Source organism: Neophocaena asiaeorientalis, unplaced genomic scaffold (assembly GCF_003031525.2).
Source record: "Neophocaena asiaeorientalis asiaeorientalis breed wild unplaced genomic scaffold, Neophocaena_asiaeorientalis_V1.1 scaffold657, whole genome shotgun sequence".
NCBI lineage: Eukaryota > Metazoa > Chordata > Mammalia > Artiodactyla > Phocoenidae > Neophocaena > Neophocaena asiaeorientalis.
Genome location: NW_020172727.1, coordinates 781,375 through 809,079, shown reverse-complemented (window position 1 = coordinate 809,079; position 27,705 = coordinate 781,375). Strand labels below are relative to the sequence as shown.

Below are 27,705 nucleotides of genomic sequence, written 5' to 3'. Positions count from 1 at the left end.
TGCGCTGCCCCGGCTTCTGCCGGGGAGCCCAGCGCCGCCTGGCAAAGCACTGCCCGTGTCAGCCCGGAGGCCGAGTCCCTGGGTGCTGGGCCCAGCATCGAGTCAGTTGACTGAGATCAAGTATGATCACTGTATCGAGAGCTCTATTTTGTGTATAACTTTCTCTGTTAGTAGTAACTTGGTTTTGTGGTGAAAATTTTCTTACTTTTTCTACCATATCTGTATTTTCTTAGAACTACTGGACTTATGTGGTACAGGAGGCTGCTTGGCAGGTTTGAATAGTTTTACTCTCTACATTTTCCTCAGCTGTGTTGCACATCTGCCTCTTTCCCCTTCATCGGAATGCATGTGCTCATTGCCTTTCTCCCTCTCCCCTGCTGCTTGCACAGAATTGTCCGAATTAAAATGTCACTCACCAGGGCTGACCATTACAAGGGAACTTTGTTCTGATAACGGTTCCCCACCCCCACCCCGCGGCTTGTGGGATCTTCGTTCCCTGACGAGGGATTGAACCAGTCCTAACCACTGGACCGCCAGGGAAGTCCCTGATAATGGTTCCTGATGTGAAAACAATACTCGTTTAAACATCCTGCCCCTCCCGCAATTAATATTACTCAAAGAAAAATATCAAGATGATTAGATATTTGTCTAATAGCCCATTTTAAATGCCAAGTAAAAATAAAACTCTAGGCTTGGGTCAGAAACAAGCATAGCATATTTGATTCAAGTTAGCTTTTTGATATTTATATCACTTGACAAATTGAGGTGGCTGCAAGCCTAGACTTGGTTTTGGCAGAATATGTACATAAAGGTGTAACTTTTAAACAAAGTAGTATATACAGGCAAATCCTTGGAGAGACAGGGCTAACGTTTATATGATTAAAAACAGTCCCACCGCTGTTTTCAGGATAGAAGCAGTATCTGAATTTGGACCACCTGGATGCCCGCTGTGTGGGGAGCCTGGTGGTTTGTTTGCTTTTCACTTGGGACTTGGGTGCGCATCCTCCACTTCCCACGGAGAGCTGCCACTGACAGTCCTTTGTCAGTCAGTGTAAGACGATGAGGATAAAATCATGTGTAGCTTTCCTTAAGCGGAAGTCCCTCCACTACCTTCTGGCTGCTTGAAAGTTGGTGTCCAACTGTTCCGACAGTCCAAACAGCACCGTTCTCCAGGGTTTTTTAAAGGGAATTTTAATTATGATCATGCTAACTGAATGAAACTGATTCCATTTCTAAAACAAAGACTGGAACCAGCATTTTTAACTTTGAGGAAACTTGGCAGAGAGTAGCCAGGATCTATTACTTATGCTTTCAGTCTGTTTCTGCCCCTTTTCTAGAGTTTTTTTGGTTTTTTTTTTTTTTTTAGTAAAAACCAGTATTATCAAGGTGTCTACACTTGGAATGGGGGACTTCGGAAATGCAGCACATCACTTTTGGATTTGCTTTCTAACTTCCTTTGTTCTTCACAGTGTCACATGTGGTCGAGTTTATACACATCATTAACCAGGCTGCACTGATGAGAGTTTTGACTTTGTCCCTGGTATAATTTGCATTGAAATACTTTATGAAATAAAAAGGCTCTATTAGAACTGATGTTAAGCACATTCCACTGAGCAAAACTATCAAACTGACACTTTTATATTGCTTACTGGACCGAATAAACTCCCTTCTGTCCAGTTAAAAGGGTTTTTCTCTTTGTTAAAGTTTTATTTGTCCTGTCACGTTCATAGTCTAAACTGGGTTGAAGAATTGAAAACTGTCCAATAGATAGGCAACAGCGCCTGGAGTGGCGGATTATATCTAAGCTTCTGCCATCAGTCATGTTAATCAAAGGGCCAGACAGTGAAGGAAGAGAAACCCACAAAGTTGGTTATCTAATTACTGTGCAAATGAGTCGGAAGCAAAAACAAACACATCCTCCTCCAGCAGCCTTTTATAGATACCCCCTTCGGTTACTAAATGAAACATTGGACTCATTTCCCTGAGAGGAAATGGAGGTATACATCAGAAATACACTCTACTGTAAAATTGGTACTAATGATCCCATTTCACAAGCGCTCTGCTGGATGTACAGCTCTTACCATCTTAAGCCATTTGTGTAGCCCGCCACGTTTCTTTGTGGTGCTTGTCCTGTGTGGAAGGTTGTAACGGACCTGTTGCGTATTTTCAAGGGCTTTGTAAAGCGACATGATTTACAGTACTTGGCCTGCTGCTTTTGGCTTACTGTGTATTTTTAGCTAGATGCTCTCATGGTGTTTAAAGGACATGGATTCTCTCTGGGGTGCATTTGGTATCCTTTCAGAATCTCTCCTTCCATTACCCTGTGAATAAATACAAACGGGACCCTCTGAGAAGGACACGCTCCTAAAGCAATCACCTCGCCAGCCCAGTGTTGTGGCTTTGTAGCGCACCCTGTTTCTACCACATTCTAGAACACTGTAATGCTACTAAGGCTGGCCCAGGAAAGATTGAAATGTCAAATTTGCTTCAACTGCATTTGCTGCACCATCATGGAATCTTGATGTATATTATTTATAGTGGCAGGAGACTCCAAGGAGTAGAGAAAACTTGGGTCTTGGATAATGGACCATTTCATCCTCAGACTTGTAGGAGTACATTTCTTGGTCTTGAGACCAGTATTTTTTAGTTATGTATGCAACTGCCTTTACTACACCTGGTTATCAATTCAATTCTCAGGTGTTGCAGAAAAATCTACCTCTTTCCGACTGTAGATGGAAATAACTGTGAAAAAATGATGCAGATATCTTCTAGTTTGTGCTAAACACACTGCTTTATTTTTACAGCCCACGTCTTTCATGAGGATATGAATTGTTAAGAGGCAGTCTTGTTTTGCTTTTCAAAGACATTTTGTAGAGATTTTTCACTAATGTGAATCTGATTTTATCTACTCAATTCTGTATAGATTAAGTAAATATGTATGATAAACTTAACAGCTTCTGTGTATTCTTTTGTTGCCCATGTGACCTTAATGCCGATCAAGTGCAAAGACAGTTGTAGATACTGTTCCTTGTGCCTTAAAAAAGTTTCATTATTGTATGATTCAAGAAAGAAGATGGGGCACCGGCCACTCAGATTGGGTGACAGAAGATGAGTTTTATGTAGCCAGACCCTTTTTTTAACCTCTAAAATAGAGGACTAGGAAAACTCTACAGTGTAGTTGCTGTCAGAGCCTCAAAAATCTACAAGGACTGGATTTCTTCAGTTTGGGCGCTCTTAGCACATTCCAGGGTGTACCTATCTCAACAGCAGGAGAGTAGGTATGTACACAGGGGCACATAGGAAAAGACCTTATTTGATGGTGAACAAAAAGTATTTAAGCACGTATAGTCAAATATACGAAGGAGTTGGCAAACTTTTCCTGTAAGTCAGTCAGTGACAGTCAGTAAGTCAGCAAGTAAGTATTTTAGGATTACTGTGGTTGTTTCTTCCTAAACAACAAACAACCTTTAAAAATCAATGTAGAGAATTCCCTGGCTGGCCAGTGGTTAGGACTCTACGCTTTCACTGCCTGGGGCCCAGGTTCAGTCCCTGGTCAGGGAATGTGCAGTGTGACTGACTGACTGACTCACTCACTCAATAAAATGCTTAAAAAATATTTCTTTAAAAAAATCAATGCGAAAACCATCCCTAGCTGGCAGGCCTCACAGAAGAGGTTGAGGGCCAAGCTGCAGGCCAGTCTGTCCCCTTTGCTCACCTGCCACACAAGCTTTTCTTTCTTGGGGAGAAATCTCGTGTTCGTTTAAAGCTGCCCAAGTTAAGGCAGAAATAGCATATGGGTCAAATGACATTAAGTTTTAGGTAGTTCTAGATTCACCAATCAAGCACAAAATACACCTAACTTCTTCCCACGTCTGCACAGGATATCCATCGCGTACCTTGGAAAGAAATTCAGGTAGTTCTCAGCATGTATACCCTGACAGCCTCCTCATGAAGGGACATACATAGATCCATCCATACACACACACACACCCCCAAACCAGGTTCTAAAAGAATAAAACAAAGTTTATTTTAAAACTTTATTTCTGCAAAGCCAATCAAGAAGTGTTGGAGGGAAAAAGTGTAAAAGTTAATTATTCTTGCATATTTAGGAAGAGCAAGCACTTAGTTTGAGAAAACAAGGACTTAAAATAGTTGAATCAAAGGCAGTACCCTGCTACTGTATTTTAAAACAATGGCTGATGATCTTTCTTAAGCAACATTCCTTTCTTCCCTAAAAGCTACAATATGATACAGTACGCAATAGCTCACTTGAAAAGTGCTAGGATCAGAAGGTAAAGAACGCCATATGCCACCCCACTTAGACTTTCTACTATACAATGCCATTTTGGCGCTTGATAAATCAAGCATTTGTGTAGCATTACATTCAATAGAAACGTTTCTCATACTTTGGGTTTAAGATCCTTGCCCCTCCAGTTCCGATGCTGTGACATCTGACTCTTCATCATTGTAAATATTTTCAGCCTGGAGACAACCAAATAAAATCAGAGGTAAAACTCCCCAAAGATTTTACAAGACTATCCAAAAATAGCATTCACTAGTTCTATCCAGATTTTAGCTGTCACTGGCCAGAGTGATTTAGTGCTGGAAATTAAATGTGGACACATTTTGGAGTAAACTTAGTTTCCTTTTTGTTTTACCCCCAAAGACCAATAAATTTCATGAGGAAAAGGCACGCCAGTGTCCTCAAAAATTATTTGCCAGCATGTAACTCCACACACACACCTAGCTGCCCATGCACTACTACTTATTTCAGTTATCCATAAAAGGTGTTTTCCAAAAGCATTTCAGACACTTCGACGGAGTGATAGCCCTGAAGTGCTTAGTGCACATCACCACAGAACTCAGTATCTCAGTGTGAACGCACTGATGTTTCCTCCCGTATCCTTCGTGCCTACGACACATCAGACACTGGACATGGCGCAGTGATGCCAAGAGCCCAGCTGATAAAGGGCGTAACGATCATGAAAATCGGAGCAGGTGCTATGTCTACATCAACGTGTGCACAGATTTCTCCCAACCCGACAGGTGCATATTGAACTAAAGACTGCTGTTAAAATGGGAAAAGGTCTTTTAAGACTTTCTATAAATATTTGATATAATATGTACCTAAATGTTTGATATATGTCTATTATATTAATCATTAGTAAAATCTCTCCAAGATAGTCATTGAGGAAAAAATAAATACTTTAGGCTCACCATTTGCCATATCTGCATGATGTTATCCTCGGACACCGAGCAAATGACCCAAGGCTCATTGGGGTTCCAACTAAAATCTGATATCTTGGCGGTGTGTCCTCCATGAATAAACTGTTAAGAAGAAAAAAAGCCTTGGTTTCATATCTCATGTTGGAAGTTAGTTTTTAGAGCATCAGTCTTGTAACGGGTCGCTGAACTGCAGTTTGGAGTGAGGGTGGTACAGGCTAATTAGTAAGCCAGCCCTCCACCACTCTTGATTTTGGCAACTTCCAAACCCTCCAAAAAAGGTGATAGGATAGTACAACGAACGCCTGGATAACCATCACCTAGGTTCCCCAAATACTATTTCGTTAACACACCACCTGCTGAGCCACCACAAAGTTGCAGACAGCACACCTAACCCCTAAATACTTCAGCCTGCATCACCGAAAACAAAGGACATTTTCCTTCACGACCACGGTGCCATTTCCATAGCTAATATAATTAACACTAAAATTCTGCCTCATTAGCAAATATATAGATACAAATATTCAAGGTCATACATTTCCAGGATGTCTTATGTTATACATACTCTCCTAAAACTGGCCCACCTGGAGTCTCCTGGTTCTTCTGTGGCCCCCTGAAGGATCCCCTTCTCCCCCTTACTAATGGAAAGGCATACTTCTCAGCCATCCTTCAATCTCTCCAAGGCACACTGCCCCAAGGCTGGGGGAAAAAAAGAATTCTTGGGACTCCAGAAGGTCTTTTAACCTCCCCCATAAGACCTAAACCGAGGTATTTGCTAAGAAATGCTGAAGGGGGCAGTCTTACTTCCTGCACTGGGCTTTATTTATCTTAGAATTAAGATTCAGAAGAAACAGTTCTTGGGACTTCCTTGCTGGTCCAGTGGTTAAGACTCCGTGCTTCCACTGCAGGGGGCGCAGGTTCGAGCCCTGGTCAGGGAACTAAGATCCCACGTGCCACGCAGCGCGGCCAAAAAAAAAAGAGGACTTCCCTGGTGGCACAGTGGTTACGAATCCGCTTGCCAGTGCAGGGGACACAGGTTCGAGCCCTGGTCTGGGAAGATCCCATGCGCCGCGGAGCAACTAAACCCGTGCACCACAATTACTGAGCCTGTGGTCTAGAGCCCATGCTCTGCAACAAGAAGCCCGCACACCACAACAAAGAGTAGCCCCTGCTCACTGCAACTAGAGAAAAAGCCTGCGCACAGCAACCAAGACCCAGTGTAGCCAAAAAAAAAAAATTAAAAAAAAGAAGAAACAATTTTCACATGGAGAATATGAATACTTTGTTATGAACTGGTAAGTCACCCTTCCTGACAGAAAGTCAGATTTGACTTTAGTTTGACAGTGAGGTCTATCTCCACCAATTAGGTTATATGCAATGTAACTATTTTACCTAGTATAAGATGGGATTAACAGCTTTTAAATATAGTCATAAAGGGGACATAAGTGAAAATCCTTTCAGACCACAGGCTTGGAATATAAACAGGAGTCATTAAATCAAGACATTGTTATATTTAAATCTTGTTAGTATCCAGTTTACTACACTTAAATGTCCCTTGATTTCAGACTCATGAAAAAGGAAGCAAAATACTAGTGGATTTTGTCAAGGCCCATGAAACTGTTACAGAGACATTGTACAAATACATTGTCCTCTCCCTGCAATATCAAAAACTAGCAGGAAACCTTAAAAACATTATACACTAAGTGCAAGGATCAGTCACAAAAGACCACATACTGCATGATTCCTGTCATATGAAACATCCAGAACAGGCAAATCTAGAGAGATAGAAAGTAATTAGTGGTAGCCAGGGGCTCACAAAAGAAGACTGGGAAGTGATGGTTAAAGGGTACAATTTCTTTTTGAGGTAAAAAAAAATATTCTCAAATTGACTTGTGATGGATGTCCAACTCTATGAACATAGTAAAAATCACTGAAGTGTATACTTCAGTGAACTGTATGATCTGTAAATTATATCTCAGTAAGCGTTAACAAAATATAAAAAAAGAAAAAAGTAAAAATGGTTGGTAGCAACACCTTAGCTAAAAAAAGACTTAAAAAATTTACAAGGCCCTGCATCACAAAACAGACTTCTCAAATTAAGACACCCAATACAGAATACAGCATTTAGATGCTGTCATCTGTCTATGGTAGCACTTTATTGAGAAATACTATAAGCAGCAGAAGTATTAACACTGAACATGCTAGTACGTCAGGCACGGTAACACACAGGGCAAGGAGTAAGGGGGTCTCGGATGTCCATACTATGTGGCATCTAGTGAACATCTTCTGTGTGCAGGGCTCATCCTCAATGGCCTTCTTTACCTTTTAAAAGTGGTGGGCAAAGCCCAAGCATTCCAAAAATTAGTACTGGCCTAAGAGCTAAATATACGTTACAGAGGAACGAGTGATTATCTGCCAAATGACTGGTGGAGATAAATGTTGAATTCAGAGTGAGGACAAAGAACCATTACCAAGTCTGGCAATGATTCATAGAAAAGTGACCTGAAGTGTACAATGAAGGACTCAGAGTCAGGAAGGATGAGGACAGATACCACCATGCAAACCTTCAAAGGGCCAAGGAGATGCCAAGATAATTTAATTAGGAATGGGAGGAAGATGGTGGGCACTGTTGGCATCAACAAGATCGAGGAAGCATTCATTTTTCTGAGCAGGGAACTTAATCAGGTCATTAAGTTTTTCCATACTGTTAGAAAGTGTTAAGTATTGCTAATTGAATATCAATGCCCCTCACCCCCAAACCCTCAGAAACATCATAATTGAGAGAATCAGTGAGAAATTATTATACACTATTTTCCAGGAGCCTAAATTATTCTTAGTGAAACATTGGTAAAACCTACTGGGCTCTATTTAGTATTTTCAATAAATGTCAAAACTCTATCACAATAACCTCCAAGGCCTCCAATTTGAAATCATCTTCAAGAGCTAGAATTTGAAGTTCTTGACTCATTTTCCAGATACATGAAACAATGACAAATAGTCCAATCTGCATATGACATTTCATCTTGCATTAAGAAAAGCCAATATATACCAGGAGCTCTGGAGGCCCATCTTCCGCATCTTCTGCTGATTGTTCTTCTCCAATTTTGCTATTGAGAAGAAAGAACACAATGCCTTCATTACTGAAATTCTTCTAGCATCAATGTTTGCAAAGCCAGCATCAGCCCACAAATCCCATCCTAAAACACACACTCTAAAAGCAACTTACTTCTCTAGTGTTATCGGTTAGTTTTTGTATTAATTATTTGGTGGGAGGGTGTGGTGCTTACTTCCTGGAAATGGTAATAAGAGCCGTTCATAACTGAAGCTGAAGAATAGTAATTATTGTTAATAAATATTAGCTTAAAATTCATTCAATATTTTAACTGAGGTGTTTCCTGCATTAGGATTAAAAGGTGAAAAGAATATAAAATATCTATAGAAGAACTGATGCCCAGTCCCTACACTTCACTCTTAAAGCCTTTCTCATCCCAGGAGTGAAATACAATTACACATCAGTACTGTAGATGTGTCTAAAGATATGACAACAAAACAACTTTAACTATGGAATATATAAGCCAAGGAAAGGTTAAGTTTTAATTTTTTCTTATCTTAAAAATGTCAATTTGTAGAATTTGCTGCCAGCAGTTCCAACAGTGAAATCACTCGTTACACACCAATCATCAGCCCTGATACCTAAGTAAACAGGTGGACTTTGCTAGTAATAGCTGCTAAAAAAAAAAAAAAATACAGCCAAAATACACAACTTTCCATGTGCTAGACTTTTTCTTTCCAATAAAGCTAATCAAACAAGCCAAACACATGGGACTGCTAGACAATTATGTTTCTCCTCCCACTGTCAGGAGTACAATTGCTAACATCGACCATTTTAATCCATAATTTTATCTAATGTATTCTTTTAATAGCAAGCAAGACATGAATAAACTTTAAGAAGAAATTATACAATGCCTGCAAATTTATTTACGGCACCCCTAAAGACAATCCAGTTGCCAGGACATCAGACTTTCAAACCTTGCTGCACCAGTTCATACAACACTGTAGTTTTTGTTTAAGGTTTCTAATTTTACTACTAAAATTGTTTTCAAGTTAAAAAAAATCACTCAAATGTCTGTTTTAAAGATTCTCTACATTTTCAAGCATCTATCACAGCCAGAGTTTGTTCCATAAGAACACAGAACATTAGATGTTTAGCAGTTTTACAACACAAGCATTTTATTCTACAGTGTCTCTATTCCATACACTGAAAAGTGGGTCTACTGTCTCTGTAAGTAAGGCAGCCTTGACTAAAAACTTAGTCCACTTCAAAGCAATACAGGTAGGAAAGAAGTTATTTTCAGGAATTTAATGATTTAAATTTGAGATAAGGACATCTTACAGAGATGTATGTAATGGAACATTATTAACGGCTCTAAAGGCTCAAAAAAAGCAAAGGAGTCTGAAATTCTTGCAACAGCAACTCTGCAGTCAAGGAACTTTAAGAATTGGGAGCAACTCTTTACACAATGAGCGCCCAGAAGAACTTAAGATCTCTGACAGCACAGGCTATGCTTATCCTGTTCCCAAGTTTACCCCAGCAGTTACACAACCCACAGAGGGAGCTCATACCTGCGAAGAGAACCAATGAAAGCACAGAAGAGCAAATGGTAAAAAAAACTGAGAAAGACTAGTCCTGCAGGTGTAAGTGTGACCCAAGGAGACATGAACAGCTAATGTCTTTACCCCCTTCTACAGCAGAAGTGTTTTCAATGCCATCATTTTGATGTTGAAACACACATGCACCCCCGCCCCCTGACTTCAGTCCTAATTATCAATAGAAAAACAAAACTCACATATGCATAAATTTACTTTACAGTCCATTTGCTGATTCACTTCTATTTTATGGAACAAAGACTCTTCAGGAAGGTACTTAAAATTAATATTAGACTTATTAAACTGGGGTTAGCAAATTGCTCTTCTAGTTTATGAATTACTACATAATCTGCCAGATTAGCATATTTATGCAATTTCTTGTCACCAGGTACTGAGTTACCTTAAATCCCACACGTTCAGGCGGCGATCAGTACCACTTGAAGCCAGAATAGTTTCGTTATGTGGAGACCAGTGGACCTAGCAATACATATTTGAAAATGTAAAGAATCATCCGTTCCTAAGTTTGTGGATATTGTTCTAATCCTTGACATTTTCCCATTTCGTGTTCTATACCCTCTCCTTTTACTTCACTCTGTATGACAGACTCTAGGTCCATCCACCTCACTGCAAATAACTCAATTTTGTTGGACCATCTCCTCAGCTTTCCCCCAGGAAGGTCATACTCCCCAACACAAGGGAACTCAGCTAGGGGTCCAAATAAACTTATTCAGCCCCGAAACCATCCCAGAAGCTTTTAACATTTTCAATGAAGTATATTTTAGCCTATGCAAATCTCTGTTTTAAACCACATACAAGATATTTTTCACTAGAGGACCCACCATGCTGATATACCTTAAGGGAAGAATCTCTGGATTTCACTTTTTAAAATTTTATTTACTTATTTTATTGATTGATTGCTGTGCCACACGGCTTGCGTGATCTCAGTTCCCCGACCAGGGACTGAACCCAGGCCATAGTAGTGACAGTGCCAAATCCTAACCAGTAGACCACCAGGGAACTCCCTTCACTTTTTAAACTGATCTTATTTTGCAAGGTTTTTTCCTTCTACTTCTGAACTAATAGTTTCTAAAAAGCTCCAAGTTATTTCTCACTAGTTAACTTACACAGGAGAAGAGGAGCTTTCAAAAATAATAAACAGGGACTCCCCTGGCAGTCCAGTGGTTCGGACTCTGCGCTTTCACTGCCGAGGGCGTGGGTTCAATCCCTGGTCGGGGAACTAAGATCCTGCAAGTCACGAGGTTTGGCCAAAAAAAAAAAACAAAACAACAAAAAAACAATGCCCACTGACCATGATATAAAAGAAAAAAATTTTTTGATTTCCCTCTACCAAAACGTTACTAAAATCTGACAGATATCAGAAAACTGTCACATACCTGGAAAATTTCATCTTTATGAGATTCGAAGGTATGGAGTTTCAATTTTAAATTACGCAGATCCCATAAAGCTACAGTCTGAAGAAAAATAAATGAAAAGGAATTCATTTATGCACTTTACATAAGAATTTTAAAATATTACAGTAACAAGACCACTGGGTTTGTAAACACCAAGTATGCAAAAACTTAAGAAACCTTATCCGCAGAGCCAGTTGCGAGAATGAACTCGCTGTAGGGATTGAACGACAGGCAATTGACCTCAGCGGTGTGCGCATCAACCAGGTGGCTCGGCTTGGAGGTGGTGTTGGACCTGGTGTCCCATCTAAAACACAAAGGTACAAGCAAGGCACATAGCACACGAGCAGGCTGCTCAACCCAACCCAGCCTCTCTCCCCAACGCTCGGCGCCCACACCAGCACCACTCCACGCCACTGTTCTCTCGCTAACCCGCCCCTTCAGGGACACCAACCACGCAGAGTTGGACTTCCAACCACTAACTGATATGTGCTAAACCTGCGCAAAACAAACTAGGGCTATTTCTGCTTTCTTGTTCCTTAGGTTCCTGTCTGGATTACCAGCTATTTCAAGTGTACACAAAATACTACATAAAGAAAAATGTAACAATTTGATACCTACAACATAGCCTTGTCAAATTTCCGTGTTTTGCTTTGTTTGCCTCAGACATTAGCTTATGAGATAAAAAGCATTCCAGGCAGTTGAATGCAGCCCCGTGGCCATGCCTTGATGCAATCACTCTCTCCCTCAACTTCAATGCAAACCACCCTGATCTCAATTTTGATACATACCACTGCCCTAAGCATGTTTCTTTGTGTGTACATACCTGTTTTCCTTTCTTTTTCTAAATAAAAAGTTGTGTTCAACCATACAGCACAGTAACTTTTATGTAAAAAGGCCATACCTACTTGCAGTTTATTATGTCAATTATACCTCACTAAAGCTATTTTTTTTCTTTTCTTTTTTTTTTTGAAGGCCAAGACATAATTACAAAAAAAAGAAATCAAACCACAGGCCACCACAATCACTGATGGCCATTCAGGACACCCATATAATGAGACCCCACTGAATTTTCCACCTTACATCATAAGTTTCTGATCATCAGCAACAGATCCAAACAATGATTCATGCAGCAGGTGCCAGGCCACATCCTCTACAACAGCCGAGTGGCCAGTAAAAATCGCTTTAGCATCCACAATTTTGCCTTCCTTTGGTCCTGCATTAATATCCCACAGACAGACAGTCTGAAGAAGGAACAAAACAAGTTATAAGATACTGAATTTAAATGCTAACACCTTATTTAAAACACCTTTATTAAAAACAAAACTACTTAATTATATACAAGTTACAAATAAACACGAGGAGGAAATATAAACAAAAGTAAAGCTTCATAAACAGAAGAGTGTATTGGTACAGCTTCCACAATCTGAGATGCAGAGGGCAAGGAAGATACAGTGTAATGGGGACAGGAAGACAGCATGGTGGCAGGCAAGAAATTCAAGATAGAGTTTCCACCTACATACATTCAGTCAAGTATCTAAAATTCACCCAGATTACACAACACAACACTGACAGCCTGGTGTTCGGTATCTACTGAACAGAAATGCACATCTTAAAACTTAACGCTGGGTTGGGAGACTGGGAATTAAAACTAAAATATGCCTCTTAAAAAGCAAAAGCCTTTGGCCAAGTCTCACTTCATGGCAGAAACCACTACACACATCAGGAAGTGCAAAAGGTGAATGACCTAGGAACCCCTATGAGGCTACTGGAAGATGCCACAGGGCCTGCCCAGACCTCAAAGATCACAGATCAGCAGGCTCTGGGAGTTGAGTCTCTTCTTAACATCTCATCATAAAAATAGTTGAGAAAAAAGTCTTAAGTTTCTATGAAAAAATACTACAAGCTATAGCGCAATGATTCTCATCTCAATGGTTTAAAACAAGAGGTAATTCCATTAAGCTATATTCGACCTAATTCCACTGACACTAGTATCAGCTTCATCTCTTTATAAATCACTTTTTTTTTTACCTGAAAGGGTTTCTGTTACATAATACACATGGCCCTTAGTCTCTGTTGGTACTTGCACAATTTACATGCACGGAAGAGACGGAACGTGTGGAACTCTTGCCATCACCTGTTCCTCACCTCAGAAGGATCCTGGGAACATTAGCAAGATCCCTGGCATATATGGAGCCCTTGGGAAACGTCAGCCATTAATTATGACTAGCAACTCCCAGCCTGGTGTCTTCAAAAAGTACTAGCAGTTAAGTTCCTGAGCATAACCCATCCTCCCTGTTGGGAGGATGTTCACTTTGAGGGAAACAAAGGAAAGCTTCCTTCCAGAGAACTGAGGTAGACCCTTGCTTCCCAGCCTCCCTTGGAGCATGGTTGCAAGAACATGACATGGGCTCAATCATCTGACCAGGTCTTCGAATTGTGAACAGCAACAAAAGGAGAATCTGTTCTGATGATTGGGGGGCGGGGGTGTTACATCCACTTTCCAAGGGTGGCAAGAATGACATCCTCACTGGCCTAATTTGGGTCAACGACCTGGCCTCCCCTCTTTTCCAGACCATTTTCTAGCCGCCACAGCATTTCTGTGAGCTACCCTACCCAAGGCCCTTCCAATCAATTACTTTTCTGTTTAAATCAGCCAGCACCATCTTTGCAGCCACCAAGGAAAATAGTTATGGAAGTTCTCAAAAAAGTAAAACTGGCACTACCACATGATCCAGCAATCCCACTTGGGTATTTATGCAAAGAAAACGAAAACACTAACTCGAAAAGATATATGCACCCCCATGTCCACTGTGGCATTATTTACAATAGGCAAGACAAGGAAACAACCTAAGTATCCATCAATGCATGAATGGATAAAGATGTGCTGTATATATGCAATGGAATACTACTCAGCCATAAAGAGGAAATCTTGTCATCTGTGACAAAATGAACTTTGAGGGCAGTATGCTAAGCGAAGTAAGTTAGAGAAAGACAAATACCACATGATCTCTCTTATATATGGAAACTTAAAAACAACGACAACAAAAAACAAGCTCATAGACACAAAGAACAGATTGGTGGCTGCCAGGGGTGGAGGGTGGGAGAAATAGGTGAAGGGGGTATACATTTATTTTTTAAAAACAAATTAAAAGAGATATTTTTTTTAAAAGATCACTCAGAAAATGCCCCTGAAGAATATCCTTAAAAACAAAAAATAAAAATAGTAAAAATTTAAAATTTACAAAAAGGTAGAGAAAAATTATAGAAAACAAAACAAAACAAAACCATCAGCCACAGTTGGTTTTGCTTGCTTGTAACTAAACAATCTTGATTGGGCCAATTGCCTACTTTCAATACTTCAAAAAGCTGAACAGAAACTGCAATTAACAGACAAATAAAGAAGGCCTGTGATGTGACAGGCCCTGTTCTAGGTATGGGGATATACTAAGGAAGAAGGCAAGTAACCTTCTCTCACAAAGCTGACATAAAACGCTAACTGTGGCCAAGTTACATGAGCTTTCAAAAGCTCCAGAAGTCTACTCTCGGCTTGTACTTGGAGTCATACCAGACACTTCAGGCTTACAGCATGGGAACCATGAAAGAAAATATGGGGCTGTTAGTGGCAAGAATGCTACAAACGTTGATCTATAATAAATTAACAAGATCACTTTGCATTTGTGTGGTACTTTTCATTGTTAATTAAAACACTTTATATTAAAAGATGCCAAGGCAACTCAACAGGGAAAGATTGGCTGGGAAAGCTAGACAGCCACACACAGAGGATGAAGTTGGACCTCTACACCTCACACCATATCAAAATGGATCAAAGACGTAAATATAAGAGCTAAAACTGTAAAATTCTTAGAAAAAACATAGGTGTAAATTTTTGTGATGTTGGATTATGTAATGGTTTCTTAGATATGGTATCAAAAGCAAAAGTGACATAAAATATATAAACTGAACTCAAAATTTAAAACTTCTGGGCTTTCCAAAGAATGGGAGAAATTTTTAAAAAATCACGTATCTGATAAAGGACTTGAATCTAGAATATATAAAGCACTCTCAAGGAAATACAAAATGAAAATGGACAAAGGATTTCAATACAAATTTTTCCAAAGATGGTACAGAAATGGCCAGTAAGCACATGAAAAGATGCTCAACACCATTAGTACATATAAGTCAAAACCACAATGAAATACCACTTCACACCCACTAGAATGGCTATAATAAAGACAGACCATAACAAGTGTTGGTGAGGACATGGAGAAACTGGTAGCCTCATACACGGTTGGTAGGAATGTGAAGTGGTGCAGCTGCTTTGGAAAAGTTTGGCAGTTCTTCAAACAGCTAAACATAAAGTTACCGCATGACTCAGTAATTCAACTCCTAGGTGACTACCCAAGAGAAATGAAAACATACCTACACAAAAACCTGTACAAAAATGTTCACAGTGGCAATACTCAAAAGTAGCCCCAAGGGGAAACAACCCAAATGTCTACCAACTGATAAATGAATAAATTGTGGTATATCTATATAATGGAGTATTGTTCAGCCATAAAAAGGGATGAAGTACCGACACTGCTTTCACATGGATGAACCTTGAAAACATTAATGCTAAATCAAAGCAGCCAGACAGAAAGAGCCGCATACTATATGATTCCATTTATATGTAATATCAAGAAAAGACAAATCTACTGATTGAAAGTAAACTAGTGGTTGCCAGGAGCTGGGGGAAGGAAGGAGTGAGGAGTGACTGTTTAATGGGTATGGAGTTACTTTTTGTGACATTTGATGAAAATGTTTTAGAATTAGATACTAGTGATGGTTTCACAACTTTGCAAATATACTAAAACCTACGGAATTGTACACTTAAAAAACAGTATAAAAAAACCCAAAAAACCAAAAAACAACTAAACTAAAATGTAATTTATATTAATCAGGCCTCACAAACACTTTAAAGAGTCTCCATTACAGAGGTCCACTTTTAAATAATGGGACACCTTTTGCCCACTTTCCTTCCACTCTAAGGCTGCTTCAAAAGAGCTTTGTGGAATTCTAAGGCTCCAAAAGGGCAGTGTGATAACCATTTCTCTAAATCCTGTGGAAATGTTATCACAACAATCAGTATTATCTTAGAAAACCTTTCATCTATTAGTCTCCATCAGTGCAGAGCTGTCCGTGACACAGTCTTTAACTCTCAGTGCATGAGTAGATTAGGAAGAATAGGTTTCTCACATGGTCGTCAGATGCACTTAAGAGATGTCCACTCAAATTAGAATTCCAAGAAAGACCATAGCCTTCCTTTTGGTGGCCTCTTAACCTAAGATCAGGATTACATTCTCCACTTGGGTCTAAAAAAACAAAAAAAAAACAAAAAAAAAAAAAAGGAGGAAAGAAAAGAAAAGAAAAAAAAAAGAAAAAGAAATACATTAACTACTAAGTGATTATCTGTTTATCAGAACTGGTAAGAGCAAATTCCCACTCCTGAGTGAGCCGTAACATTTATCATAATGCCTGGAAAAGCACCACACATAAGCAAGGACTTGGTTTCACCCACGACCACCCTGAAAAGCTGTTCTCTGTGCTTCATTTCAAATACTCAATGCAAACCAGGTTTCGTGACCATAAAATGACTTGTTCCTTTGCAAAACCTAGTACTAAGCTCTAACACAAAATACTGAAAACTATACCAGCCCACAAATTTACATGGTGACAACCCACCCCAGCTCCAAGTCCAGTTTTAAGAACATTTTTGTGAGGCAACAGTTAACACAGCAGGTCTGGCTGTTCAGTCCTTGCATGTCTCCAAGGTAGCCTGCAACCATGACTGACCTAGCCAGCCCCTGGGAATGTGACTCTCACAAAATTCTTCATGTCGCCGTCTGATGAAGCTGTGTATGCCCAGAGCAGTGGGGCATGCTGTGGCAGCTTGTCGAGACCTGTAGGATTGTTGAGCAAGATTCATGATGCATCTGGCTTCACTGCTAGGGTCCTGAGTTTCCCTTACCATGGCTGGTCACAGAGCAGAATGTACCTGTGTGACCAGACCTCCATAAAATCCCCAGACACTGAGACTCAAATGGGCTTCCCTGGGCAGAGATATTTATGCCCCTGTGGTATGTGGCCCCAGGGGAGAAGGATTCACAGGTCTATGCCTGACCTCTCTGGACTCTGCCTGATGTGTATCTTTCTCCTCCTGTCTTTGCTCTGTAACCTTTGCTGTAATAAACCTTAGCCAGTTTTTATTCCCGTTTTTTTTGCTCTATATCCTTTGCTCTAATAAACTTTAGCCAGGAATATAATAACCTGCTGTGAGGTTCTTCTGTTAAATCACTGAATTTGGCATGGTTTTGGGACCCCTGAAACAATTTCTAAACCTTTAAAAATTAGAGTATACTAGTTTGAATGATGTCAAAGTTATTATCATTTTGAATCAAGAAGGGTCAAGCAATGGTCTGACTTTATTACTACATACCTGGTTTAGCAGGGTGCTTTGTATAGTCAAAAACCAGCACGTCAGAAGACGGCGTTTTTGTAGCAATGATGTGAGGATTCTGCGGCATGTAACGAGCACGGTTTACTTCTCCTTCGTGGTTAATTTTAATTTCACATTCAATTTTTCCTGTTACAGAACCAAAGCCACCAAATTCTAATGTGAGAAGAAAGAAATAAACACATACACTTATGATTAAAATTCACAAGTCACTCAGTTTAATCAACCTGAGATTTTAATCTGACAGAATACAACACAAATTGCCAAGAGAGAGGGAGAGAGGGCACGCAAGAACACAAAAATATAGGCTCGCTTGCCACTTGGAATTAATTTATTCTCGAAGCCCATGTGAATTGGAAAATGTTGATCCCTATTTTATGCAGTTCAGTTCCACCTTGGACTTAAAACATTTAAAAACCACCTTCTTTCAGTTGTGAAGATGATGTAATTATTCACGAAAATTCAAATAACCACACAATTAACACACCTCAGCCTTTTAGTTCAAATACAACTCATTTGGAAGTGCTGAAATTAGAATTGTATTTTAGGTTTCATTAAGACAGGTTCATCCTCAGGAGTATGAACACTCCTTGAGTCTAAAGTCAAAAACATCCTCATATCGGAAATCCAACTAACACCCACCCAATCCCAAGACAGACAGACAGACAGACAGACAGACACACACACACACACACACACACGTACGTCAGTTCCACCAGAATCCTTGAACACATTCAATCCAGTTGAACATGTCGGTTCAACTGCTAGTGGAGTGCCAAAGCTAAAATGAGTGGGCTAACCTCCCTATCTGGTGTAGGAATATGACTACAATGTTAAATAGTTACTAAAAAGGCCTTGGGGGAAAAAAAAGGCCTTGGAAAAGTGAGAAAGCCACATAAAAAGTGTAACTTCGGAGCAGAAGCAAGGTGATAGCAGAAAGAATACAAGTAGAGAATATCTAAGCAGATAAGAGCAAACAAGAACATTTTCTCTTTTGTGCTCGTAGACAACAAATCTAAATTAGTTGCTGACTTGAAAAAACTCGGAGGCTTCACATTATAACTGTTACTTCTTCCTGACCTATATCTCTTCTCCTTTGCACATTCCTTTTCAGCTTACCCTGTGTCTCAGGTCAAGTAACACTAACTCAAATGCCTAATGAAACCAGGCAGGTAACAACTAAAACAGACTGGCTGGGGCCTGGCGAAAACACACCGAAAGCAGTAAGCCTTTACTCAGTTTCAGCCAGGCCCTGCTATGTAGGAATGCTCAAGCAACACTAGCTCCCATGCCTTACTATCAGAATTTAGCCATTCTTGGGAATTCCCTGGCGGTCCAGTGGTTAGGACTCAGTGCTTTCACTTCGGGGCCCGGGTTTGATCCTTGGATGGGGAACTAAGATCCCGCAAGCCACGGGGCCAGGGGTGGGGGGATGGGGGAAGATTTTAGTCATTCTTCTCTATGGCAAACACTGCTTACTATTTCTGAGGCTCAAAGTCAGCCCATTTCACACAACAACTCTCACACAACCATACGCAATCACCCATTTCCCTCTTAGCACTTCCCCTTCCCATCGAGTCAATGGAAGAAAATGCCTCAGCCTTTCCAAGACACCCCTCCTGATCCTATCACCTGCCACCACCAGAGAGCCTGCTCCAAAGCTGCCGCTTTTATATTTTCAATCTCCCACCACGTGGACCCCAAGGATTCTTTCTCGCCCTTCTGCTACAAAGATACTCAAGTTTCCAAATTCCTTTAGTGAAAACAAACTCAACAGCTCTCCTTTAATAAAAACTGGGCTTCCAGGTAAGATTTACTGTGTACGCAGGGCTTTGTTTTCTCAAACTCAAAAGGAAAAGCTTGAAAAATCACTATCTTAATGACAATAGTATCCATTAAAAATACCATAACTGAAAAATTTAAAAGGTGTTAACTGTGAATTACTGTAGTCACTTGTTAGAATGTAATTCACTGGACAAGTTACTAATAACAATATCTCCCTGTATCATGCACAGAGACTAATTCTTAAGCTGAAAGTCCAATTAAGTACATAGTTTAGGACTAACAGCCATTAAAATTTTTCTGATTACAACAATATTTACAGAAATAATGCATAAGGTTGTAGGGTAATGGACTATGAATTGTGGAAGTGGTAAACTGAGTAAATCATTTTGGAAAAGGTTTATATTATTTTAGGTTGACAATGAATATACCACACAACTCAGCAATTCCACTCCACTACATAAATTCTCCCACGTGTACGAGGAGATGGAACAAGGATGTTCACTGAAGCATTGCTCATAACAGCAAAACACCCACACAGATACAATCCAACTGCCCCTTGATAGAAGAAAAAATTGAGGTTTAAGCATAATGGAATACTATACGGTTGTTAAAAGAATGACCTAGACATTTACATAGTATACACAGACAAAACTGAATGAAAAAAGCAAACTGCAAAACAACATTATGTATGTTTATTACTGTATGAATAATAAAAATACAAATAGTTGAAAACGGCACACTAATTTCAGGACCGTGATGAATTCTGGAGAAGAAAGCAAGGAGGAATGGAGTAGGGGTGGCAGGACTTTAGCTAAAAAGTAGAATTTTATTTTCAATAAGAAAGCTCTATTCAACCATTTGGGGCTGTGGGGAAAGCACTAACCCAGCAGGTCTGGTTGCTTAGCCCTCACAGTTCTGACGGACACTGGGCCCATGACTGACCCTTGACCAACTCCTGGGACCATGACCTCAGAATGTTCTCGATGTCACTGATGGGTTGATTTTGTGGTGTACACCTGAAGCAAGGGACCATGCTGTACCAGTCTGTCAGGGTTGCTTTGCACAAATATCAAGACTGATGGTATGCACCTGATTTCATTACGGGGCGGGGGGGTCCCGAGTTCAGCTGTCATGGCTGGCTGCCAATATGATGTGCCTACAAAACCAACCGCCATGAAAGACTGAGACCCTGACCCTCGAATGGGCGTCCCTGAGCAGAGATAGTCCACACGTGTCCCTGTCGTTTGCTGCCAGAGGGAAAGCACATCCTGTGTGGCCCTGGATGAGACTTGTGCTGGACCTCTGTAGACTCCCTGATGCTTATCTTTTTCCTGCTGCTTTTGTTCTGTATTTTTCATTGTAACAAACTTTAGCCATGAGCATAATCTGCTGAGTCTTGTGAGTCCTCCTAGCAAAATCACCAAACTTGGGTGGTTGTGGGAATACCAAAACAGGGGACTGTATGTTTGGATTGGGGGATGGGAGTCAACAGCTTCCATAAAAAACCCACTATTAACTGTTTGGTGTAAATGCCTCCTGACTTTTTCCTATGCCTACACCAACACATATTCTTACTGTTACCAAAACAGTTACTATAATCACACATACCAGTTACTCACTTTATTTTGGAAACCTTTCCATACCAGTGCATACAGATTTATCTCCCTGCCTGTGTGTAAAATTCAAAGTTAGGTCATTCTTAGTAACTGCTGCACAGTATTTCAAACATACCATAATGTGTTTGACCAACTTCCTATGAACTAACATCTGGTTGCTAGGTTGAGCCTAATTTTTCAATCTTGCAAATACTGCTACTGTAAAATCCTTGTGCACATGTGGGTGAGTAGTTCTGTAGGATAAAGTCCTAGAAGTTAAACTGCTGGGCCAAAAGATATTAGTACAACGTTTTAATAGCATATAATTAGAGGCCTATTCCTTGACACCAATGCTGGAATATATGGTATACCTACCACCCTTCTCACTGTCACAGTGGGAAGCATCAAACTGAGCATCATCATTCGGAATATGGACTCGAGCAACCACGAGATGATTCTGCTCATCAGATGTGTGAGTCCCCAGCACTAGCCAATGAAGGGCATAATCCTTTCCTTCTGGTCTGTTTAGGAAAGAAAGAAAGTCATACTAATCCTTTAAGAAATCAGTTGCTAACAAATCCAGTCCATCACCCATCCCCATGTTCATAAATCATGACTTCTTGCCTAAAAAAAAATCTTCAATTTTAAACACACTAGTTGTTTCTGGTTTCCGAGTAAGAAGCAACAAAGTACAATGGAAAAAATAAAGTGCTGAGTCAGAAAAACTGGGTTTAAATCCTGGCTCAAACTAAAATTAGTTATATGCAATTCCTTAAATCACAACTTCCTTGTGGGCCTCAGTTTCTTCACCTAAACAACAGGTTATGAGTGAAAATGGCACTATGTGAAAACCCTTGTTTGTATTTATGGTGCTTAAAGCTTATAAAATAGGCATTCTCATTTTTATGGGAGAGGGGAGGCGGGTCTTTGTTACCCTATTCTGTGGAAACTCACTTTGTGGCTGAAGAAATCACTGATACCTCTTGGCACCCTGGTCCAAGAAATGATTTTGCATCTGCATCTATTAACAATGCTTAAGCAATGATTCTGCATCTGGATCTATTAACAATGCTTTCCCATTTGTACTATCTAGAAGAGCAATTTTCACCTGTGTTCCATGGTCCCATCTCAGTGAGGAAGGCTGAGAAGTAAGGCTCTGGGCCCCAGCATCAGACAGCCTAGACTATTTATCTGTTTCTAAATTCCAGTTGCACAAAGGATTCAGTGGTTTAGAAAAAAAGGTTTGTGGGTTACTTCTAGGCATGTAATTTATTAATAACTGGGCTTCCCTGGTGGCGCAGTGGTTAAGAATCTGACTGCCAATGCAGAGGACACAGGTTCGAGCCCTGGCCTGGGAAGATCCCACATGCCACGGAGCATCTAAGTCCGGGCACCACAACTACTGACTCTGTGCTCTAGAGCCCGAAAGCCACAACTACTGAAGCCCGCGCGCCTGGAGCGGGTGCTCCGCAACGAGAAACCACAGCAAAGAGAAGCCCGCGCACCGCAACAAAGAGCAGCCCCCGTTCACCACAACTAGAGAAAGCCCACGTGCAGCAACAAGGACCCAACACAGATAAAAGTGAATAAATTTATTTTTTTATTTATTTTTAAATAAATTTAAATCTATTAATAACTAAAAAATACAAGATGAAATTTTACCAATATTTGGCTTAGGGTAAAAAACAGCAATAAATACACAAAAACTCCAAGAAAAGAATAAGGCAGCCAAGGCTAAGCAACAGCAGTTTATTTGAAAAAAGACATGGGTCTGAGTCAACGTACATTCAGTGACCAAGAATACGACGTGGCTATCAAAAAAGATAATTAATTTCATCTGAGATGAACTTATATAGGGAAGAAGGCAAAACACATGAGCATTCACTCACTTATTTTTAACTGGAAAAACCACACTTAGAAAATTAGGCTCTAGCAATGTACTTTAGGAGGATTTGGACAAAATGAAACCTTTACAAGGAATAGTGGCTTAAAATGAAAGGGAACCTAAACATATCTCATGAGAACCATTTGAAAAGAAACAGGAATACTTGAGAGAAAGGAGGCAGCACAGAGCAATGTTAGGACTGACATAAAAGGAAGAAAGTGACTTCTTTTTAATGGCATTAAGCAGAAAAAACTAAGACCAGCAGGTAAAGTTACAGGTTAAACACGTCAATCCATCATATGACCTTTCTAAGGAGCAGGACCACAGATGGACTAGAGGGTCTGAAAAACTCCTTTTGACTCTAAAATTCAATTATTCTGGTTTCCCCTGACCCGATCATCACATAAGGATTTTTCTTTTTACTACAAATTCTTTCATCTCCATCATTAAAATACAAGCCTATTTTCCTGAGCCAATCAATATCTATTTTCCTCCAATACTGGATGCACCTAAGGCTGCAGAAGCACTCATTATAAAAGACCTTGTGCATTTTTAGTGCCAGAATCCTTTGACCACTTTAACTCTACTGCTAAGACATTCACCAAACAACCACAGATTATCACAAGGTTATTCTCAGTAGCATTGCCTGAAGCAGCGAAAGACTGAAAACAAATATCCATCAATAAGGAACTGGTGACATAAATTATAGTATATCCATAAACGGAATTTTATGGAGCCCTTAAAACAAAAGAACATATATATAAGTATGCTGATAGGAAAAAAGTCTCCAATATAAACTTCTCATTAAAAAGTCAAGTGAATTGGGAATTCCCTGGTAGTCCAGTGGTTAGGACTCCATGCTTCCACTGCAGGGGGCATGGTCAGGGAACTAAGATGCAAAGTCAAGTCAACAACTTGCTACCAGAAAAAAAGATGGAGGGACATAGCATGTACTTCTTCATGCCGGCAGGATGGATAAGAAATCGCAAACAAGGACTGCCTCCGCTCTGGATAAGGGAACTAGGAGAATAGAGGATGTGGAAGGGGGACTTATGCAGTTTTGTATCATCTGAGTTTGAATGTATACACAGGTTTTTAGGTAGAGTGTAAGTCTTAACATGTTTAAGAAATTATCCAATTAAGAGATATGAAATAATGATCTAGCAGTTTTGAAAAATAATTTCTTAGAAATACCTAAATAAAAAGGTTAAAGAGCCAAATCAATTATATGGATGATCACCTAAGTGAATTTAAGGACAACAGCTTAGAAAGTGCAAGTAATCATTCGGAAGCATGCTGTATGTAGGCAGAAGGCCAGCCTGATGAGGTTGAGTAGAGCCTATCTCTCAAAGAGCCAGGCTATAAGAGTAGCCAACATTTTTACTGTCCTACATAGTGATGAAACACAATCACAGTCCCTTCATACCCCAAACAGAACCCTGCAAAGCACCAGACAGCCGTCCTCAACACCCAAGAACGCAGGCTGGCTGGCATTTTCTTGCATTCCCAGAGCCACTGCACGTGCCACAACCAGATCCCACTTCTTTGCATGCAAAGAACACCATGGAATATATAATTTAGTTATAGCCTGCGCACAGCAACAAAGACCCAAAGCAGCCAAAAATAAAAATAAAAAATAAATAAAAATTTTTAAAAAGTAATATCTGGGCTGATATACACAGATCTATAATTTTAAGATCTTTACGCAAAACATGTTATAGGTAACATTTTAAAAAGACTTCAGTGTATTACTCAGCCATAAAAAGAAACAAAATTGAATTATTTGTAGTGAGGTGGATGGACCTAGAGTCTGTCATACCGAGTGAAGTAAGTCAGAAAGAGAAAAACAAATACTGTATGCTAACACATATATATGGAATCTAAAAAAAAAAGTCTAGGGGTAAGACGGGAATAAAGACACAGACCTACTAGAGAATGGACATAAGGACACGGGGAGGGGGAAGGGTAAGCTGGGACAAAGTGAGAGTGGCATGGACATATATACACTACCAAATGTAAAACCGATAGCTAGTGAGAAGCAACCACATAGCACAGGGAGATCATCTCGGTGCTTTGTGACCACCTAGGGGGGGGGGATGGGGAGGGGGGGAGGAGGGAGACGCAAGGGGGAGGAGATATGGGGATATATGTATATGTACAGCTGATTCACTTTGTTATACAGCAGAAACTAACACACCATTGTAAAGCAATTATACTCCAAAGAAGATGTTAACATAAATAAATTAAAAAGACTTCAGTAAACAGTATTCATTGAAATACAAATGGAAAAAGAGAGATATTCCACCCTAACAAATGATTTCTGAATAGGAAAGGGTGGGAGAATTACCATCAGTCACCATTTACTGTGTACTCACTCTGTGCCAGCACTTAAACATGCACGATCTTATTTACTTCCTCAAGTGCAGGCTGTCAGAACCATGAGCACCTCCATTTACGGACCAGACTACTCCAGGATAGAGACTGACCAACTTGCCCTAATTCACAAAGCTAAGAAGCAAGGGGCAGAATTCAAACTCACGTCTCTAACTTTAAAGCCTCGGCTCTTTTCTACAGTTAGAGTAGGTCAAAAAGATCCAAGCGAATGTAAATCATCTGCTTAACAGGAAGACACAAAGAGTCAAATGCACATGATGCTCTAAACCAGAACCTCAATACCCTTAAGCATTTGATGGTCAAAGTTATAAATGTCAAGGATTAGAAACCTCCACTATTTAGTTCTTGGCTCTTCTTCCCACATCTGCACATTTACATTGAGATTTTTGGGAGGCCCAGTGGAAGTCCCTAACTGTATGGAAGTCAATGTTCACATATGGAAAATCTGGCCATCATATGAAGAGTTTTATATGAAGGTAATTTACTCTTATTTTTAAAAGTTCTTGCAAAATCCCCTCTCTAGAGTTTGATTAATCCTCATTAAGTTATATGCTCACAATACTCAAAATTTAATACACTTTTGAAGTACAAGGGCACGCGCACCGCAACAAAGAGTAGCCCCGGCTTGCCACAACTAGAGAAAAGCCCGCGCGCAGCAATGAAGACCCAGCGCAGCCATAAATAAATAAATAAATAAATTTATATTAAAAAAAAATAAAGTACAAGGCCCAGTTCCTAGTAGGAAAAGTGCAACTGTATGAGAAAGATAACCTAGTGCAGAGGTTGCCTCAACTCTGGGGCCACCTGGTTTGGGTTTGAAAGCCTGCTCCACCACTCACCAGCTGTGTGACCTGGGGCATGTTATGTCATATCTCAGCCCCAGTCTCCACATGATTTAAAAAAAAGAATGATAAAAAGTAATTATTGTACTGTTGTATTAAACCAAAAAATAGGACATAAAGCTCTTCACATGCGCCAGGCCCTGTTCTAAGTGCTCAATAAATGTCAGCAATTATTACCAGAGAAATTTTACAAAGAGGTGCAAAGAACACTCATAAAAACCAACAGCAACCTCAAAGCGTTTCCCATACTATAAGCCAACACCACCACCTTTTCGTTGGTGAACTGCTGCTAAATTCTCTTCACCTTTGCCAATTAAGACGTATTCATCTTGGGGGCTGGTTACAAGGGTGTATTCACTTTGTAAAAATTCATCAAGCCACACGCTTATGATCTGTGCACTTTTCTGTGCACATGCCATTTTCCCATAAAGTTATTAAGAAATCCATTAGTCTGGGGCCCAAAGAAATGCTGATCTATATTTAAGTCCACGAAATGTCAAATATATCCAGTGCATCCTACATATATCCTTAATCTCACAACAGATTCTTTGTCCCCTTTTAACGCCACATTTATACGTCAGAAACCACCCCATAAATCGCTTAAGTCCTGAAAATAAAAATCACCTGCCACATCACGCAAGGTCTAAATTGATTACTTGCGTATGTTCTATGTATAAAACGCCAAAAAAAAAACCCTAGGAAATTCAAGTCAATAGTTAAATTTATGCGAAATAAAAGTTGCCAGAAACCCTTACTTAGTCACTTCAGGAAGCCACTGAACGGTAAGGCTCGGCCACTGAAGAGCATGGGTCATAACCAGGTCATACAGAAACGGTGTATTCTTCTTCCAGATTTTATATTCTTCATTGATGACACGCTCCTCCACAGTATCTTCAAACACTGAAATTTGGAGAAAGCCCACACGATTAAGTGGCTGAGAGGAATCGGAGTCACAATCTCCACTGGAGGTCACCTCGAGACGACCACACCTAATCTCCTCTTTCCCTTTACCTCTAATTTGGACACGAACAACCAACTGCTCTTCCAGAACGTGGAGAGAATATTAACACCAGGGAGCTTATTTTTTTGCACTTTAAAATCAATACCGCCTGCGTATACAAAATTGGGTAACTACACAGACAACGCAATTGTTTTGCAGGTTACAGCTGCTCGCACCTGTTCCAAGATGACGACCCGTATGTAGAGGACCTCCCCGACCCACCCGGCGAGACGAATCCACGTGTAGCAGAAACCCATCAGCCCGCTCCCTCCATCCCCCACCAGGAGAGGCCTCTGATCCCACGAAGCCCGCGTCGGCAGCCATAAGTCAGCGGGTTCCAGAATCCCCCGGACAAGGGCCGCGACCCCGAGGCGGTCGACGCGCGCGCGTGTTAGGAGGCGCCGTGCCCGCTTTCCGGCGGCAGAGGCC

General features: G+C 40.3%; 2 protein-coding genes across 3 annotated transcripts in view; one reads left to right on the top strand and one right to left on the bottom strand.

Annotated features, from left to right (window-relative positions):
• TXLNG (taxilin gamma) overlaps positions 1-2,951 on the top strand; it is a 25,104-nt gene extending 22,153 nt beyond the window's left edge. Inside the window, 1 exon segment of the mRNA XM_024740311.1 lies at positions 1-2,951. This exon segment is cut by the window's left edge and continues 90 nt beyond it. Within this exon segment, the coding sequence (XP_024596079.1) occupies positions 1-114 (114 nt within the window). The 3' untranslated portion in view covers positions 115-2,951.
• Positions 2,952-4,023: 1,072 nt separating this feature from the next.
• Positions 4,024-27,705, bottom strand: part of RBBP7 (RB binding protein 7, chromatin remodeling factor) — a 24,299-nt gene continuing 617 nt past the window's right edge. The window contains exons 2-12 of one of the 2 annotated variants that reach the window (XM_024740312.1): positions 27,032-27,176; positions 21,531-21,676; positions 17,758-17,931; positions 16,518-16,633; positions 12,363-12,523; positions 11,460-11,586; positions 11,265-11,342; positions 10,271-10,347; positions 8,273-8,330; positions 5,218-5,328; positions 4,024-4,482 (exon numbers count right to left, since the gene is read on the bottom strand). In XM_024740312.1, the coding sequence (XP_024596080.1) occupies positions 4,414-4,482; positions 5,218-5,328; positions 8,273-8,330; positions 10,271-10,347; positions 11,265-11,342; positions 11,460-11,586; positions 12,363-12,523; positions 16,518-16,633; positions 17,758-17,931; positions 21,531-21,676; positions 27,032-27,176 (1,262 nt within the window). In that variant the 3' untranslated portion in view covers positions 4,024-4,413. The remainder of the gene's footprint in view (positions 4,483-5,217; positions 5,329-8,272; positions 8,331-10,270; positions 10,348-11,264; positions 11,343-11,459; positions 11,587-12,362; positions 12,524-16,517; positions 16,634-17,757; positions 17,932-21,530; positions 21,677-27,031; positions 27,177-27,705) is intronic. The other variant, XM_024740313.1, reaches the window with a different exon arrangement.